The sequence below is a fragment of the Corythoichthys intestinalis genome, chromosome 2, assembly GCF_030265065.1.
Source record: "Corythoichthys intestinalis isolate RoL2023-P3 chromosome 2, ASM3026506v1, whole genome shotgun sequence".
NCBI lineage: Eukaryota > Metazoa > Chordata > Actinopteri > Syngnathiformes > Syngnathidae > Corythoichthys > Corythoichthys intestinalis.
The window spans coordinates 32,616,865-32,633,753 of NC_080396.1; the positions used below are offsets into that span (position 1 = coordinate 32,616,865).

The 16,889-nt window shown below is 39.3% G+C and overlaps 1 protein-coding gene across 7 annotated transcripts in view; it reads right to left on the reverse strand.

Moving 5' to 3' along the window:
• Nucleotides 1–411: 411 nt before the first annotated feature.
• The window catches only part of camta1a (calmodulin binding transcription activator 1a), a 568,653-nt gene continuing 552,175 nt past the window's right edge, over nucleotides 412–16,889 (reverse strand). For 6 of the 7 annotated variants that reach the window (XM_057830217.1, XM_057830218.1, XM_057830219.1 and 3 more), the window contains 8 exons: nucleotides 16,064–16,242; nucleotides 15,352–15,595; nucleotides 14,674–14,745; nucleotides 10,620–10,640; nucleotides 10,334–10,533; nucleotides 8,595–8,669; nucleotides 8,289–8,319; nucleotides 412–6,120 (listed from right to left, as the gene is read on the reverse strand). In XM_057830217.1, coding sequence (XP_057686200.1) covers nucleotides 6,088–6,120; nucleotides 8,289–8,319; nucleotides 8,595–8,669; nucleotides 10,334–10,533; nucleotides 10,620–10,640; nucleotides 14,674–14,745; nucleotides 15,352–15,595; nucleotides 16,064–16,242 — 855 coding nt within the window. In that variant the 3' untranslated portion in view covers nucleotides 412–6,087. The remainder of the gene's footprint in view (nucleotides 6,121–8,288; nucleotides 8,320–8,594; nucleotides 8,670–10,333; nucleotides 10,534–10,619; nucleotides 10,641–14,673; nucleotides 14,746–15,351; nucleotides 15,596–16,063; nucleotides 16,243–16,889) is intronic. The other variant, XM_057830223.1, reaches the window with a different exon arrangement.

The window sequence follows — 16,889 nt, forward strand, 5'->3', positions numbered from 1 at the left end:
TTTGTTGTTTTACAATAATTTTGACTTAGCGAGAAGAACAAAAACTGGATGTATTTATGATCAGCCGATTTTTTTTTTTCCGCTGAAGATTGGTAAACTTCACAGTTCTCAACTTATTCATACAGAAAGCAGTGGATGTAGGTTCATTTTTTTAAATGTACATTTTTGGGCATGATTAATAAATATTGCTGACCATCTTTGTTATACAACAACAACTTAGTAAACATTGGAACACCGTAAAATAGTTTTGCTATCCACTACTCTTGATCTGTGTTTATGTGTTTATATTTTTGTAGAACAGTGTTTAAAGACCTTTTGGAAAAAGGAAGATTGTATGAATGTATACTGTGAAGAACAACATAAATCTTAGGCAAGAAAGATGTGCAACTGTTTAAGACAATGTTCCAACAGTTTTGTCATTTTTTATTATTTTACAGCAGAAAGAATATAAAGCATTCAGAAAACATCTTCCATATTTAAGGGCATTTCAAAATGTTTTGCATGGCTTCAGCAGCTGAAATCACTTTTTTTTTTTTTTCCAACATATCCATCGAGTCAGTGACGCTTGTACATGCACAGTTACAAAAATAAAAGCTACAGACGAGAAGGAAAGGAGGGGGCAAAAACAAAAAAGCAGAACGCAAAAACACATTAGGAGAACTGAGGTTAGCCGGAACATTGAAGGGCAGGAGGAAAATTCACATAACATGGGAAGACAGAGAAAGAGCGCTATAGAGGAGAGGAAAGTAGAGCTAACACTAGTTCATCACATGCAAAGTGTCAAGGACCCATAACTTTCTATTAAAGTAGGGCCTTTTTTTTCTTCTCGCTTGGACATTGATGAAAACGTGCAGTTGGGTTATAGGGTGCCATATAATTTCTCTCCATAAACTACTGAGTGCTTGTCTTTGCATAAGAGTCAGTCAACTACGTGTGCCCGGTCGTTTTAAACGTAGGTCTCTTTTATTGCTCTGTTGACGAGTGGAAGATGTAGTGAGACTACTTATCCTGATGTGTGTCTACTGTACCTCTCTTTGGCGAGGGCAGTGGGAAAAAGAAGAGGAGGAAAGGCAGATGCTCAAATGTCATTCTGTCAATAAGGCAGACTAACGCCACAGAGCTTCTTTTATACTAATCTGTTGGGCACAACGATTTGACAAGCCTCTAAAATATTCACCAAAATGAAAACATTTTTCATTCCTCCTCTCCATTTTGGCACCCTGAGTAAAACACAGAAGGGAGACGAAACAGCAGTGCGACACTGATCGCTGACATGTATGACTAGACTTTTGTACCATTTCACAATCCTGTCATTCAGTTTTGGAGCACAGACTCAATTAAAAGGAATGAAAAATGTTAATTAAAAGAGGGGAAAAAAGGCTAATTTCAAGCTGTTTGTAAAATCAATCCACGTGCTTTGCCATGAAAATATTAGTAGCTACCATTTAGAGGGCTTCTCGAGCCGCTTTCCTTCCTGCGGCATGACAACCCATCGCTCATCGTATTGCAGAACCAGTTTGTCAATCATGTGTCAGTTCATCCGACTATTGATTCTAGGAAAGAAAGCATGCGTCAGGTGCACTTCTATCACTCAGTTAACTATTTTACCCATGCAAGCATAATAAGTCCCCCTCCTTTTAGGGACTTTGCATTGGCTATGCTTTCCACTTGAGGGTGGAAATGCATTGCAACAAACTGCAGTAGTGGCATGTCAAAATGGGATTTGAGGGAGCTGTGCCACGCAGAAAGAAGGGCAAAAAATAATGAAGTGAGCTTCCCATGCCTTTGCATAGACACTGGTGTGATAAGGGAATATTACATTATGAAACCAGAAATGTAAATAGCCTTATAAAAAGAACCGTGCTGTTCTTTTTTTCTCACTGTGTGACATGAATTCCAAGAATTCATTTTCTGTTCCATGTCAATTAGGATTACCAAAATATTTGCTAAATTCTGGAATTTTGAGAAGAGGAGTTTTTATTTCAAAGACAATTTTTCCATTATATTCTTCAAACTCCAAAGTTAAAATCGAGAGTACGTACTTATAGAGCACATTTATCTACGTGCACTTTCACACACCAGTCGTGCTGTTACATTGCAAGTCGCTGCCAACCCAATGGGGGCAAAGTAGGCTACGTCTACACGAGGACAGATATTGGCCTTAAACGTGTAATTAGTTAAACAATACGGCATGTCGGCCACAGTAGTATACCACTTATCCGGATTGGTTGCTACACGGATAATGTAGGTGGGTAATATTACCCACTGCTTAATAAGGACTGCTGTCCTCATACAACAATCGGATACTAAGGATCACGGAGCGTGCCATCGCCACTTTTAGTGCAGCATGACCGCATTGTAAACAATGCAGGTGGACGATCACGACATGGCGTTCCTGCTCCCCTTTTCTTTTCCACAGGCTCTGATGAGCTGATCATGCATTCACACATTTTTCTAGAACCTTCAAACGTATGTGGCAGTAATATGCTTTAATTCAGTGCCCACTTGTGGTCCTCCCATCGCGGATTAGTTCATCGCCTCCGATCAGCTAGCAGCAGGGCCCTCCTGACACAATGCCGGCCAAACTGCAGTATATAAAAATGCGTAGAAGAAAATTAAACCCCGAAAAATGAACTGTGTGGAACCCCAAGTCACTGAGGCGCTAGATCAGTCGCCACTTCCAGGAGCGTAACTGTTATGTGCAAGCCCTCCTTGCTGCAGTTTCCACTTCCAGGAAATATATTCAGCGCCACGCCATATATTTGTTTGGTATTTTCCAAGTGGGGAGAGCGTAACTGAGCATCGATTGTAACATCCCAAGTAATGATGTCAGGCCTTCGTTGTTGTTTTGTAAATATTTATTTTAATCACAACTTGGCGACTGCTACTAAAAGCCGAGCTTGAGTGCCCTCCCTTTCAGATGTACTAAACTGCGCGGGCGATGGCGTAACATGAGGCTTCTCCTTTCAATGCATGCGTAGTTGGCGCAAATGCAGGCGTACTTTGCAGAAACAGGGGGGCCTTAGTAGTCGGCAAAATACCCTTGAGAAAATTATCTGTGCTAGTGTAGACGTAGCCTTAGGGTCCCAGGACATGTCTTGTCCTTGGAAAAGACACTAAAACCTAAATTGCTCCTTGTGTCATGTTGTTTGGTTGCTTTGCTTCAAGAGGAACTGGTGCATTTGACAAAACAGAGACCATTATGGGAAAAACACATTATGCTGAAATACTGGCACAATATCTCAAAGAGGGTAGGTAGGGAAAGCCTGGGCACAAAGTGACTTAAGGATAAAAAATTTAAAAAAAAATTGGAATGGCTATCATATGGTCCTAATGAAAATCCTATTTAAAATTGATGGGCAGATCTAAAAAGACATGTGAGAAATGTGGCCTAAGAACTAAATTTCATTGGGTCCGTCCAAAGGCAAGTGGGCCAAAATTCCTGGTAATTGTTGTGAGAAGCTTGTGGAATAACGTCCAAAATGTTTGACCAAAGTCATACAGTTTGAGGACATTACTACCACATATTCAGAAAATACGTATATGCAAACTTCTGACTTTGAAGAATATGTTTTAAAATTGATTTAATAATCATAAAACAAAGTATTATGGCATTTTGGAAATACAGTAGAAATAATTTTGCTAATCCGAAGTGACATAAAACATGATAAATTTTGGACCCATGTTGGACAGTGAGAAAAAAAATGTATAGTATAAATTTATTTTTAAATAGCGCACGTAAACATCTGTTTTCAACTGTAGCTATGGTCAGTGGAGGGTATCATTGTGAGCCTGTTTGTGACTCCAATAGACAAAACGAAGCAATTTAAAATTGGCGCAAACTAGCGTGAATAGGCACTTTTAACATAAACACAGACAAAACTAATTGAGGGAAGGGTGCTAGGTAAACACAAAACATTTACTTTGCCAAATTACTGTTGGAGAAACATATGCAAAATACACCTAAATTTTTTTTTAGTTTTGTACAAATTGAGAGTCAATTTTTAATATTCAATTGTGGATAAAGTAAAAGTAGCACCTTTGGCTGTTTGACATAGGAGCACAGCCGTGCACAGTATGCTACATGTGTTACAGCTTGAAATATTGACCTTTTTACACAGAATACAGCATAAGATCACTTTGGACCTGGCAGCCTTGATCAAGAATGAAATACTGGATGAGGATGATGTCATCATGTAATACTGAGAAACATTGCACGGCACATATCAAGATCTTGTTGATGGCGATGAAAGAACCCGGCTGATCAAGGCTGCCATTTACAATCTTGAAAAAATTGCACACAGTAACTCATCACATTCCTTATGTAGAGAGAGAGCGAGAGAGAGAGAGAGAGAGAGAGAGAGAGAGAGAGAGAGAGAGAGGAGAGAGAAAAGCTATAATATTAATGAGTGATAGTGTTTATATCATGCTTTCTAAAATATGACTCCCTCTTAAAAATGTGCACTATTGTTGTTATTGTTCTCGTGGTCATCAGTCAGATGTAATCTTGAAAGTGAAAATATATTTTCTTGTCAGCCTTGCAAAATGATTTTCCCAAGCTATGTCGCGTTCAAATTCCTCGGCACCAATGGCAAAGAATTCTGGGTAGCTCAACATGAATAGATGAGAAAAGACAGTTTTCAGTTGTTCTAGGGTGATTTTTACAGACACCTAACTCTACAAACAGTATTTTTTAGTATCAATTTTTATATGGCATTTATGACATGCTTTAGCAAAATTTTCTTTTTTTTTCTGGAACAATCAAAATAAAATACTCTAAGAGTGAAATTGTTTTAATTTTACAGAGCATAGCCACTACTGCTTTGTTGTGTCCCCCATCTACCACCCTTGGCTCTTCTTACTTTACATGCACATACCTCATTTTTATCCCTGTTATATACACTATTTACAAACAATACATCTGTACTTCTTAGGCATTCAAAGAAAACTATACAAATATTAGTTTTGTTCTTGTACCTCTTTTTGGCCCATTTTTTAATGAATAAAATAATATATATTCTAAAATACAACCCCCTTTGGGTAGATGTGTTATTATTATTCTTTTTTTTTTTTAATTCCTACTTACTTCCAACCTTCTTTATATACAGAAACGTTTGCTCAATTCTCAAAAATATGGATCTGTCAAACCCCTATTTTGGGACAATCTTAGGGACCCTTCAAAGAATCTCTAAGATGTCAAGGCAATGTATGTGATCTTCCCTCAAAAACCCTCACGGGCTTTGAAGTTTATTGAAAAACAAGCGTAACCTGACCATGACCCCGACTGACTGTAACAACGAAAAACACGCAAACGTGTGTGACAAAAACAATAAAGACTTAGCCTGCCGCCAAAAGACTAAGACCATAAAACACACGAGCAAAGACTTTTCTTAGCCGTAAGTCATGCATTTTTTTCCCTAGGTTGGATTCTACAACATAGAACCTGGATATTAATCACAGATACGTTAGACATGAAGGGTCGAACAGTGTGAAACAAATTCAAGCCATAATGTAACAACAGGCAACTATTTGCTCCTCCGACTACATTCAGTTGCAACTCCAGCTGTGTAGGACGGGGCAGAGCATTGTAGATTGTGGTGAGATGTTGATCTGACTTGTGGATTATCCATGTAGTTTAGTGGGTCGCTGATGTTAATGGTATAGAATTATAGAATTTAAAAAAAATCCATCATTGCAGGAATTGATCAGTCACCTAAAAATATTCCGAAATACAATTAAGAGTCTTCCAGCACGGTCTCCTTATTTTGTGAGATATTCAGCAGCAGCTATGAATTACAGTAGCTTTACATTTTTGATCCACTGTTCTTTTCCTTCTTTGTCCAAAATCATGTCCGAGAAAAAAAAAAAAAGCCATGAAACTGCACTGTATGCAACACCCACCCCCCAAAAGTTTGTAATCCCGTAGTAGAAGTTGCAACGCTCCAAATGCAAGTGATGTAGTGGGGAAATTGTGTGTAAGAGTAGTGAAATTGTATTTTATATTAATATCTTGGGTCCAAAGGAGGGAAAAAAAAGGAGTCGTTAGAGGTGTGACGTCACATTGCGAGGGGGGGCTTCTGTGTGGGCTCATGTTCCCTGGCCCTTTTCAATTCTTTCACCCTGGAACACACAGAGAAAAAAACATGAAACATCAAATATTCCTGATATGAGGTTCAAGTTATACGACAAAATATGAAAGGCGGCGCCACCAGGAAGTACGGCTGCTCTGTGAAAGGAAGTGCTGGTCAGTACAACACCAAATCACATTTGCAGGAAAATGCAAATATAGCATTCCTTGGTCTATGCTTGCATTTACATTAAACTATCAAAAATGCATTCTGTGTATTTTCGTATGAATTTTCATGTTAATATTAAAATCTACAGTATTGTCATTGTATATACTATATTATAAACGTTTAGATTTTTAACGTAGCAAAACAGTGGTGCTTTGAGATCCAAATACAATTTGTTTCGTTACACTCGTTACTTAAGACATATATATGAACTCTCCCCATTGAAGTGTATGGAAATATCATTATAAAACAGAATTACCAAAGGATGTTTTTGTACAGTTTTTGTTACTTTTATTTTTTTTACTGCTGACCATTTATACGTAGATATTTTGGGTGGAATTCCACTGTCAACAATGAAATCGTGGCAGTGGAAGTTGCAAAAAGTTATAAAAGAGGTACGTATTTAGGCTCAGCCTAGAATGGAAACAGTTGTATCTTAATTTCATAATGAACATCTTTGCGCATGAACAGTCAAATGAGTTCAATTTGTTAGTTTGGAAAAAACAAGATTTAAATAGGGCATTTCCATATCATGGATTTCACTTATTGCGGGGTCTGGCTGCAACGTCACTATACAGCTCTCGTCGAAGCAAAACCAACAATGACTCCTTTCATTAACATTTTTTAAAGACAGTTCACTTTTAACTCAAGGCATCAGTGTAACTTTATTGTTCAAAATGTGGCCCACGGTCGCAGAAATTATTACTTTGCTGATCACTCACATTTATAAAAACAACAACCTCATTTTATGTATTTTATACGAAGAAAACAAACACGCAGCAAGTAAAATGTTTCCTTTTCCCATGTTGTTTAATAACCGTCGGCAATGGATGTCCAATTTATTTAAAGAATTCAAATGGATTGCACATTTATCACTGTTAATTACAGCGAATGACTTGAATGAATTTCTGGCTCCATACATAAGATGTGCATCATCCCGTCTGAAGCAAACAGTTCTGTAGCCCAACAATGTATTCCAACCATCAACCATGGTGACAATGGCAGATTCGACTCCACTCGGCTTCTTTTTCATTGTGACATTTACGTGCATCTGTGTGTAGAGCTTGTGTGTGTGTCTGTGCTGCATTCTCTCATGCTGTGCTTGTGAACTCTCTGGAGGTAAGAATCCATTACTGCTCTCCCACTGGGTAGAGGAATCCATTGGTTTTTTTTCTCCTTGTGACCTACATGATTTCCTGCTGGTCTGACCTATTAGACGATTTGCCACAGACAGTCCTCTGGTGCAGGATGCTGCACAATTCCGCCTGTTGAGTTGTGCATGAAAGATCAGCAGACGATTGATGAATTAGAGGAGCTTTAGAGGAAATGAGTGAAAAAACATGTAGCAAATGTTATCCACTGACTTGATTTTAATATGGTTCCTCTATTAATTTGTCACCCCACAGTTCCAACTTCTAACCGTTTTGGGCTTTCAAGAACAAGATGTTTTCAAACTTTCTCAGTCTGTCAAGTGGTAAGAAACAAAGCAGACAGCCAGCCGGTAAAACAGAGAGACAATTTGAGAAAACAACAGGCCCGTAGCATGCCTTCAGGCCTAAAGTTGTCGACACTTGACATGCAGCAAAGTAATATGTGATTGAAAGACGCATCCCCCGCGCTCTCTCAAACTGTCTTTCTGTGTGAACCGACTTAACTGATATAAAACAAAGTTTTAATGAAAGGGAAAAAAAGGCCTGTTGCACTGTTTCTTTGAGTTTGACTCGTCCCGTACTGATTGGGAGCTTTTCAGTACACCTGTGGCTCCAGCTGGCAGCCCTCATGCAAGCAGGCATCAAGCAAAAGTGATGGAGGACGAAGTTCGGTTGGAAGAGAGACGAAAAACAGAGAGAAAGCAAAGGAGAAAATGAGCGCGAGAGGAAAGAGAATGCAAAGGCCGAGAGTGCAGATTATTGTATTATGAAAGAGCGATAGAGACAGAGAGAGAAATCAAGAGAGAGAAGGAGGCACGAATTGAGTTGCTGAAGCAGCACTCACCCGCTTGAACAGTCTATGGTCCATCAAGGGGCTTGGCATAAACAGCAAAACAATACCAGACAGCTATTAGCACACAGTAGGCACTCTGCAGGAGGAGTGCTAGGACAGGTGGGGGGCCAATTACAGTAAGGTGTGGGGACCATCTAATCACATCCAACCAAAACTAATGCATGTTTAAAAAAAAAAGACGATGTGGGGAAGGTATATAATATAAGAGTCTAGTTTAGTGGATTAGCTGAGTTGGACCGTGATAGGAATCAATGTGAAGATCTAATGTGTTGCAAAAGTGTGCTTTAGGGGCTCTACCTGTGGCGGCAGCGACGCAGAAACCTCATGATCTTCCTGGCAGCTTGATCCTGCCTCTTAGTGAGCAGACTTCCTCTGGAGGATAGCACAAAAAGGTGGAGACAATCTCATTAGGTGTAGTGGAAGCATTGGGGAGACACAAGAAACTGATTATGGAGTAGCATGTATTCACTACACCAGGATACACTATCGTTGTCAAACTACTCCAGCGACTAAAGACCATACGCGGTGTTTGACTTTTGTGGAAGGGTGAGGGGAGGGGGCAAAACATGTAAACATGTTAAAGACCTTGAATATATAGTATATATACTGTATATACGTATGAATGTACACCTTGACACTGTGTTCAATCCTTGGTTCAAGCTCAGTTGTTGTTGAAGCTTTTGAAAGCTTAGGTTTAAAAAAATTCTAAATATCCATATTGCCTCTTCAGGTGTAGTTTTGGCTAAGCAAAGCAATGGACCGTCTCTAAGTTGCTAGTCACATGAGCCGTTCGAAAAATAATTTTGACCCATGATGAAATACTTTGTAGCATTCTTGTTCATTTTCTTTCTTCTTTTTTTTTTAGTTTTATAGACATCATTTTAACATCTAGCTCTTTATTTTAAAGGGAAAGTTCAGAATTTTTATAATTAGGCTTAAACTTTAAATTAGCAGGGGTTTAGTCGGTGGAAGATTAGCTTAGCCACTCCGGAGCCCTAAAACTAACAACTAACTGACAAACTGCACGGAATTTGTAGAAATCAACTTCACCGACTAGTTGAACCCCCACTAACTCGAAGATTAAGTAGAAAAATTTGAACTTCTCCTTTAAATTTATTTACAGGTAGTCCCCGGGCTACGAATGAGTTCCGTGCTTATGCTGGCGACGTAAAGAGAATTTCCGTGAAAGTCCGAATTAACCCTTTAAATACCCCTAAATACCCTCCCAATATCAAAATAACTATTCAAAAACATGTATTATACCTCATTGTACCTTCCCTGCCCAGACGTTGGAGCCAAGTCCTAGCTAGACAGCGAGCTAAGCGCTGAAATGACAATGTCTGTGTTGTTTGCGGACTTTATTCAGCTGCTTGTGACATCAACACTTGCAGAATGAAACTAAAATAAACATGAAATTAAATCCGTTTCATCTTCAATAACAGCAATTTAAATTTGTCTTCATAACTAGCTGCGTTCACAGCAATAATAATCTACACAACCGAGTAGCATGTATCAGTTAGCGTCATCATCAAAAACAATCACATAAACTCACCCCAAGTATTCGATCACAATTGAAAACGCACAATAAAGTAGTACAAAAGGTGTTATATACAGATGTTGCCTCTGTGGATGCATCACAAGCAACAAATGTGCGCGCAGGCTTTCTTGCCCCTCTCTCTCTCACTCGGCTGTGCGAATTATTCGTGTGTGCTTGTGCGCTATTCTTCGTGTGCGCCAATATGTTCTTCTTTGAGTGTATATGCGCTCTTACTTAGTGTGGAAGTACTACCTGCTCTATGCTTCCTGTGCCAAAAAAAGCATGCACCACAAAACAAAAGTCAACATAAAAAAAAAACAACAACTAGAGGCAATTAGTTGACGAGACTCCGGCATCGTAAAGTCGAAATCACGTATGTCAGGTACGTCGTAATCCGGGGACTACCTGTATAGGGAAGTCAGTTACATGCAATGACATTTTTCGGGCCCCCCTCAATCTCCGCTTATGTTTAAGACTGGCCCTGTGATTTTAGTTCTACCTCAATTTGTGTTGCACAAGGGCAGCAGCTGCCCCATGGTGGTGAGGCCTGAGTCTGCTTGAGTCCTTGTAGCTGCGGTAGTATTGCTGAATGAGCATAGCTGCCTTCCTGCTCTGCTGGAACTTCTTCTGCTCATGATAGCTGCGGAATTTACTCTGGATAAGGATGGCGGCCTGCGTCATCTTCTTATAAAGTGCATACTGGAAATGAAAATGTTAATTGAAAACATGCGGTGTGACAGCTGGGCTGCTTTTGTAAAGAAAGTGGTTGTTGTGAGGAGGTTTACCTTCAAAGCTATCCATGTAAGCTTGTATGGGGGGAAAATATGCATGTTTAATTCAGCACTGTGGTGATGCATCATTGTTAGAAATATTTTTTTTAATACTCTCATCAGTGTTTGGATTTGTGAGACAGTGGGAAAACAAGTCCAGTAGAATCTCAATTTTCTTATGCTCTAATATTTGTATTTTTGTTTGTTTGTTTTGGGATGCATCTTTGGCTCAATTTTCAGGGTTTCTACAGGTATCAGCAAATTTCATTTAATGTTTTTAAAGCCACTTTAAACTAATTTAATGCCATGCCCAACTGCAGGCCATGCATGGAGGAGCGCTACTGTAGGAGAGGAACACTAGCAGCCCCAAAATTAGTAACCATGTTAGCTACTGATATATAAGAGTGAATCTTGGTCTTAAGATAACGTATTATTATCTTATATGAAGCAAAACTGAGAAGCATAAACACCCACCACCAAACCTGTCAGGTTTACAAAATTTTTAATGCCTCAAACATTTAGTTTAATGCTTTTTAAGGCCTGAATTTTGACTAAATCCATTTAATGTCTATTAATGCTTTTAACATTTATTTTGTATCTGTTTTGCTACAATGAAAATGGTCAGCATCCAACTCATTCAAAACGCATGACGCAGTCTCTCATGTTTTGCAAACAAGCACTTGGGCAATCCATGTGTATGTGCGACATTATTGATTGTTGAAGAGTGAACCTCACACCCAGGGGTGGACTTGCCATCGGGCATACTGGGCAATGTCAGGTGGGGTGACACTCATTTTTGAGCCAGTGAAACTTGAAAAAAAGAAACAATAATATGAAGGTCATTCAATAAATAAGGTGAACTTTTCGGTTTAAGGACTTCTAATACAGATGAAATCTTATTTTTCAACATGGTCTCCCAGCACTGTCACACACTTTTCCCATCTGTGCACAAGCTTCCGTATTCCCTCAGCGTAAAAATCTTTGGACTGATTTCTCAACCAGTCACTCATAACACTTTTGATTCCATCGTCGTTTTCAAACTTTGTGCCTTTTTTTTCAGACATTTTATTGTCTGAAACATGGCAACATACACAGCGGACATTCTCCTATGAATTTCAACTGGTTGCACCCTTAAGCAACCAAAAACCTGATAACCGACCGCTGTTCAATTCTGGAGCATGCTTCTTGGTCAGCCATCTTTGTTAATCATCAAAATTCTCAAAAAAAATTTAATGTGCAAAATATTGTTAATGTAATTATCCTTACACTGAAAAATAAATCACCTTTTATTGAATGACCTTGTATGTGTTTCTCAGCGGTGGCCCGCGACGGTATTAGAGACACTTTACGTGGGCTATTGGTTGGTTTTTTAGTTCAATAAAAAATTTCAGTGCATGCTCCGCTCACCCTGCCCCCCGGACAAATAAGATGGAAATGAATGCTCTTAAAAAAAAAAGGGAGGTGCCTAGAACCTGTGTGATAAGCAGCTGAAAGGCCTGCAGGTTCAGCATCAACCTAAGTAGTAAGGCTTTATTTCTCTCTGACATAGACACAAATGCACTATTTGGCCAGCATTCCAAAAAGGCTCGGTTCGGCTTCCGAGTGTTTTGTTTTGTTTACATCTACCGGGAATAGTATTGCAAAGAGTCCCTTGAAAAACGGAATCGGGTCTGATTTGTAAAACGAACAAATATTCAAATATTTATTACAAATATGCAGGCAAACGTACTCCCCCGCTTCTCCAGCTTTGTGATCAATGAGCATACGAGTATCACAATGACAATACAAAATCCTGCTCATCTCATTGGTTGAGGTACTGTTGCTTATCATGACGATAACGGAAGACAACATAGAATGGACGAAAAATACTGCAGAATAGAAGTTATTATTTTATGTTTGGTCTTTTTGTACTGCACAAAATGTTCTGTTTTGCATATTAACCCTCATGAGTCCTATGGTCAAGCCTGCGTGATCAATTATGTGGTGTTTTTAAAATAAAATTTTCACATAAAGCACTTGAAGGCAAGGATTTGAAACTCTCTCCCACATTTTTATTGGTCACTGATAAACACAGAAAAACTGAGATATGCTCGTTTTAATTCTATTAGGTAAATATCTGTATCCATGCACCTGTGCACAGGAGGAAGTCGGCGTGATGTCACAATGACGTCGCCTCGATTAGCAACTTGTCGCCATTTTGCGAAGGGGGCACGCACAGCTAAACATTCTGTAGACAAACGTCGGAAATTCATTTATTTCAGGTGTGTTTTGCGTCTTTTTTCATAAAAACGTCTTAAACATGGCTTTCTATTATCACGAGTCACTGCCGACAGAAGCGAGGAGGCGATACAATTTAAAATTACCGTGCATTGGCTTGCAAGTCTGCCCATACAAAGTCGCAGGTGATAGCTGGATGAACAATCCAAAGGAATGGCCTGCAGTGGAGTTCGGAAACATCTACAACTACCTCATAAAGTCACCCAGTAAGTTGACCTTTATCAATTACGTGGAATATGTACTGTGTGGAACTAAGAAAACTGGTAGTATATACAGAGTGATTATTTCTGCCGTAACTGGTAATTCACCTCCAAGCGTTATTTAGCCGTGAACACGTCACGGCAAAATAACCAATTCCCACCAGGCCAATAATATACCGATTGACTAATCAGAGCAGTTCACGGCAAAAGAAAAATAACGCTTTGCGAGTTGCCGGTTACGGTAATAATAACCACTGCCTATTCTATTGAATCCTAGCAGCGAATTGGGGCAAAAAAAAAAAAAAAAATCGTTTACTCACCAGTAATAAAATGTCGGCTGCCAACGTAAATGTGCTTGGATTTAGGTTCCCACAGGCGAGAATAGTCCACGGAACCGTCTTCTTTTACTGTTCCTCGATTAATTGCTTTCAGCCATTTGCTTCTCCTTTTCTTCCCTCGAGGAAGAACGAAGAACTTCAAATGCGGCTACGAACTCTTCCTTATGTGACAACCCGCAACACAGCAACTTTTAGTCATTCCGACGGAAAAAAGACCGCAAATAAGACGAAAGTTCAACGCGTTTGTATTACAATGCACGACAGAGCAACTGCTTGTGACTCGTCTTTTGCCCTGTTTTCAATATGGCGATGCTTTGTTGTGGCTGGGGATGTCATTAATGCCCGAATGTCCGACTGCCTCTATAGACAATAGAGTACTCGTGCTTTTGGATGGGACGTCTTGATGCTTCACTTCTGTATACGTATTTTTCAAGTTGGAATTGGACTATTTCTCTGTATTTATTGGCCTAATGTGGTAATCTAATAGGTTATAGTGTAATAATAACAGTTCATAAAAACTATGTTATGCGGAGAAAAATGACACTAAGTAAGAAACCCAGAGCATGTTAAACAGAAAGAGACAAAAAAAAAATAAAAATAAAAAAATAAATAAAATTTAAAAAACGGTCAAAAAACCCACAAAGAAGGCTCAGGTCCTTAAGAGTTAAATCAAATAGTTTTAAATTAAGAAGGACAGGTATTTTACTCTAGTATATTATTTTAATTTTCGTATTAAGAATACACTGGTGATAATTACTGTTTTTTCATGTGCATTTATCACTGAAATATGCCCCTCATTAATTCAGGTATGACCTACAGCAGATGGCAGTAAGACTCTTGTTGTCAGATATATGCACTAGCATGCACACACACTCACACACATACGTGATCAAGGTGGGCCCCCCAGGACAGAAATGCCAGGGCCATTTTTTGGCTACAGTCCACCCCTGCTCACACCACTTCTTTATTGGAAGCATTACTTTGTGCGATTTGTTTTATTGAGTGCTACTCTTCAATAATTTGCCATGGGCGAAAGTTACAAGACACCATGGAATTCAGAAAAGAACAGGAAGCGATAAACAGATTGTTTTTCCCCCCCCTAGATGTCGGGAACAAATTAACTGGTTTTAGATCATTTTTTTCTACAGGAAATATTGATGTAGTTTTTGTACAATTCGGCATGAGTTTTCAGAGCAGACTAAAAATTGAGGTTCCACTACAGATTCAATCAAATACTAACATCCCCCATCTTACCTGTTTGTATTTCTTGTAACAACGCTGAATAACAGCAGCAGCTACTTCTTGTTGCTCTCGAAGCGGTCGTCCCTGTTGGAGAGTAGAGCAGGATGGGTGAGAGGCCAAATTATAACCTGCTATTTGCCACCTTCCATACAAGTGGCTTGGTCCAGTCTCTTCGAGTCTCCACGATGTGAACGCCACCTGAGCCTGTGTCCAGTCTCGATGAAGAAGACAGGCGCCAAAGACGATGAAGGACAACAAACAGTTGATAATATTAAAGAAAGTAAATCTATTGAGGAACAGCTGTTTAGATATCTAGTTAACAACAAGCAGCAGGTTCCATTCATCAAACAGAGCAGAGAAAGCTTAACCACCAGGAAGAGCAATATGGAGGGCAATGCAAAACAACATGCTTTGCTCAGGCAATCGTCCCATGCTGAGATCACAGTGACATGTATTGTTTATGTTGTCATGTGTACTTTAGCAAAAAGGGAAAATAAACAAAATTCAATACAGACTGAGGAATATACACCAATTCATTCCCACACAAAAATATGACCTGCAGAAGTCACAGTGCCCCAGTAGTTTGGGAGCAAATAAAGGCAAACCCATCAACGTTTCTCCAAAAGTGCTACAAGTATTCACTTTCCACTGCATATCATACAGAACCCGACGTGAGGGGCAGGCCTGTACCTTGTACTTGCGGAAGGCAGTCTGAACTAGACGGGCAGCTTCGTATAGTTCTCTTTGTTCTGGATCAGACAGTGTTAGCTGGGCCAGGTCTCTCTCCACTTTGCTGTTGGAAGCATTGATGAACTCACTCCAGTCTGCTGGGGATGGGAGTGTGGGCCTCTCCAACGGTACCTCTGCTAGCGGAGAACCTCCTGGACTCAAGTTGGGTTTGGACGATGAGGTGAAGGGTTCATTATACAGAGATCTGTGGGAAAGAAAAGGAGCTGGGGTTTTATAATTTGTTTCACATTATTACATTTTCTGTACGCACAATGTCAAAGTGCGCTTCGGCCACCATGTCCGTAAAGTTCACAGAGATAATTACTTGGCATGTAAAAAGCAGCAACTGTCAAAATAGCTTTTTTTTTTGCAAAAAGAAGAGTTCATTTTTGCGTTAATGATTTATTGTAGTAACAGAATGCAATGATATGCAGGTCGTCAAAGATCTGTCAACATGCTTTCAAATAGTGATATGTGGAACTTTGCTTTTTGAGATTCAATGCAAGCCTTGAATCAGTCTTCCTTCACAAAGAAAACCATATTTTTCGATGATATACTGTAATAATTATTCAAATAAAGTCTACTACCACTTAACATTCAAGAAATATAATTAAAAACACTTATTTAGTTTAATGAATAAGAAATAATACCTCTGTATAAGATCACTGCTTACCGTAAGTGTAGGATGCTAGGCAGCTGCTCCACATCTCCCAGGTAGTTGGCCAGCCAATTCATGGTGTTGTTGACCCCTGATGTTTCTACTGGCAAAGAGTCGGTAGCAGTAAAGTGCTCCCTCTTGATCCTCTCTGGTGTTGCCTCAATGATGTGCTCAGCCAGAGACATCATATTCGCCTGTTTTGTTGAGACAAACATGGATGACTATGGGCTGATGAAGAAAAACCATCAGTTCTCTGGAAAGTTAAGCTTTCAGTTTTGATAGCCAATGCATATCCAGCAAGTCTCTGTGTGAGGAGCTTTCGGTTGAGTGTAGGCAATTTTACAGACACATGCTGGATGATGCATTTAAAGGAGGGTGGATTTGGGCATGAATAGTCGACTCCAATCAAAACGTCTCAATTCATTCCCTTTTAAATGTGGTGCACAGCAATCTTGCATGAGAGTCCCTTTGTTCTCATATTTACAAACAAAATGGGTTCTGACATCCACGCACATGTTTGCAGAGGTCAGAGTCTGTCTGCCAGTAATCAAATTGACCACCAGAGACATGAATTACACTTTTTGATTTAAAATTGTCATTTCACTAAGCGTGACTTCAAGGACACAACCTTGCTATGCCGGAAGACACAGTTCAGTTCAGAACAGCCTGTCAAATTGCCAACTTTATGATAGACGTTTCTCGAAAACTAAAATTACACATTTTTACGCTAATCTACGATAAACTCCATGTTACAGAAAAAAAAAAGTTCCTGGTTTGTAATCATTTTATTTGTGTTGTTTGAGTCCAAACTAATGAAAAAGTGGCACTAAAAAGGTAAAAA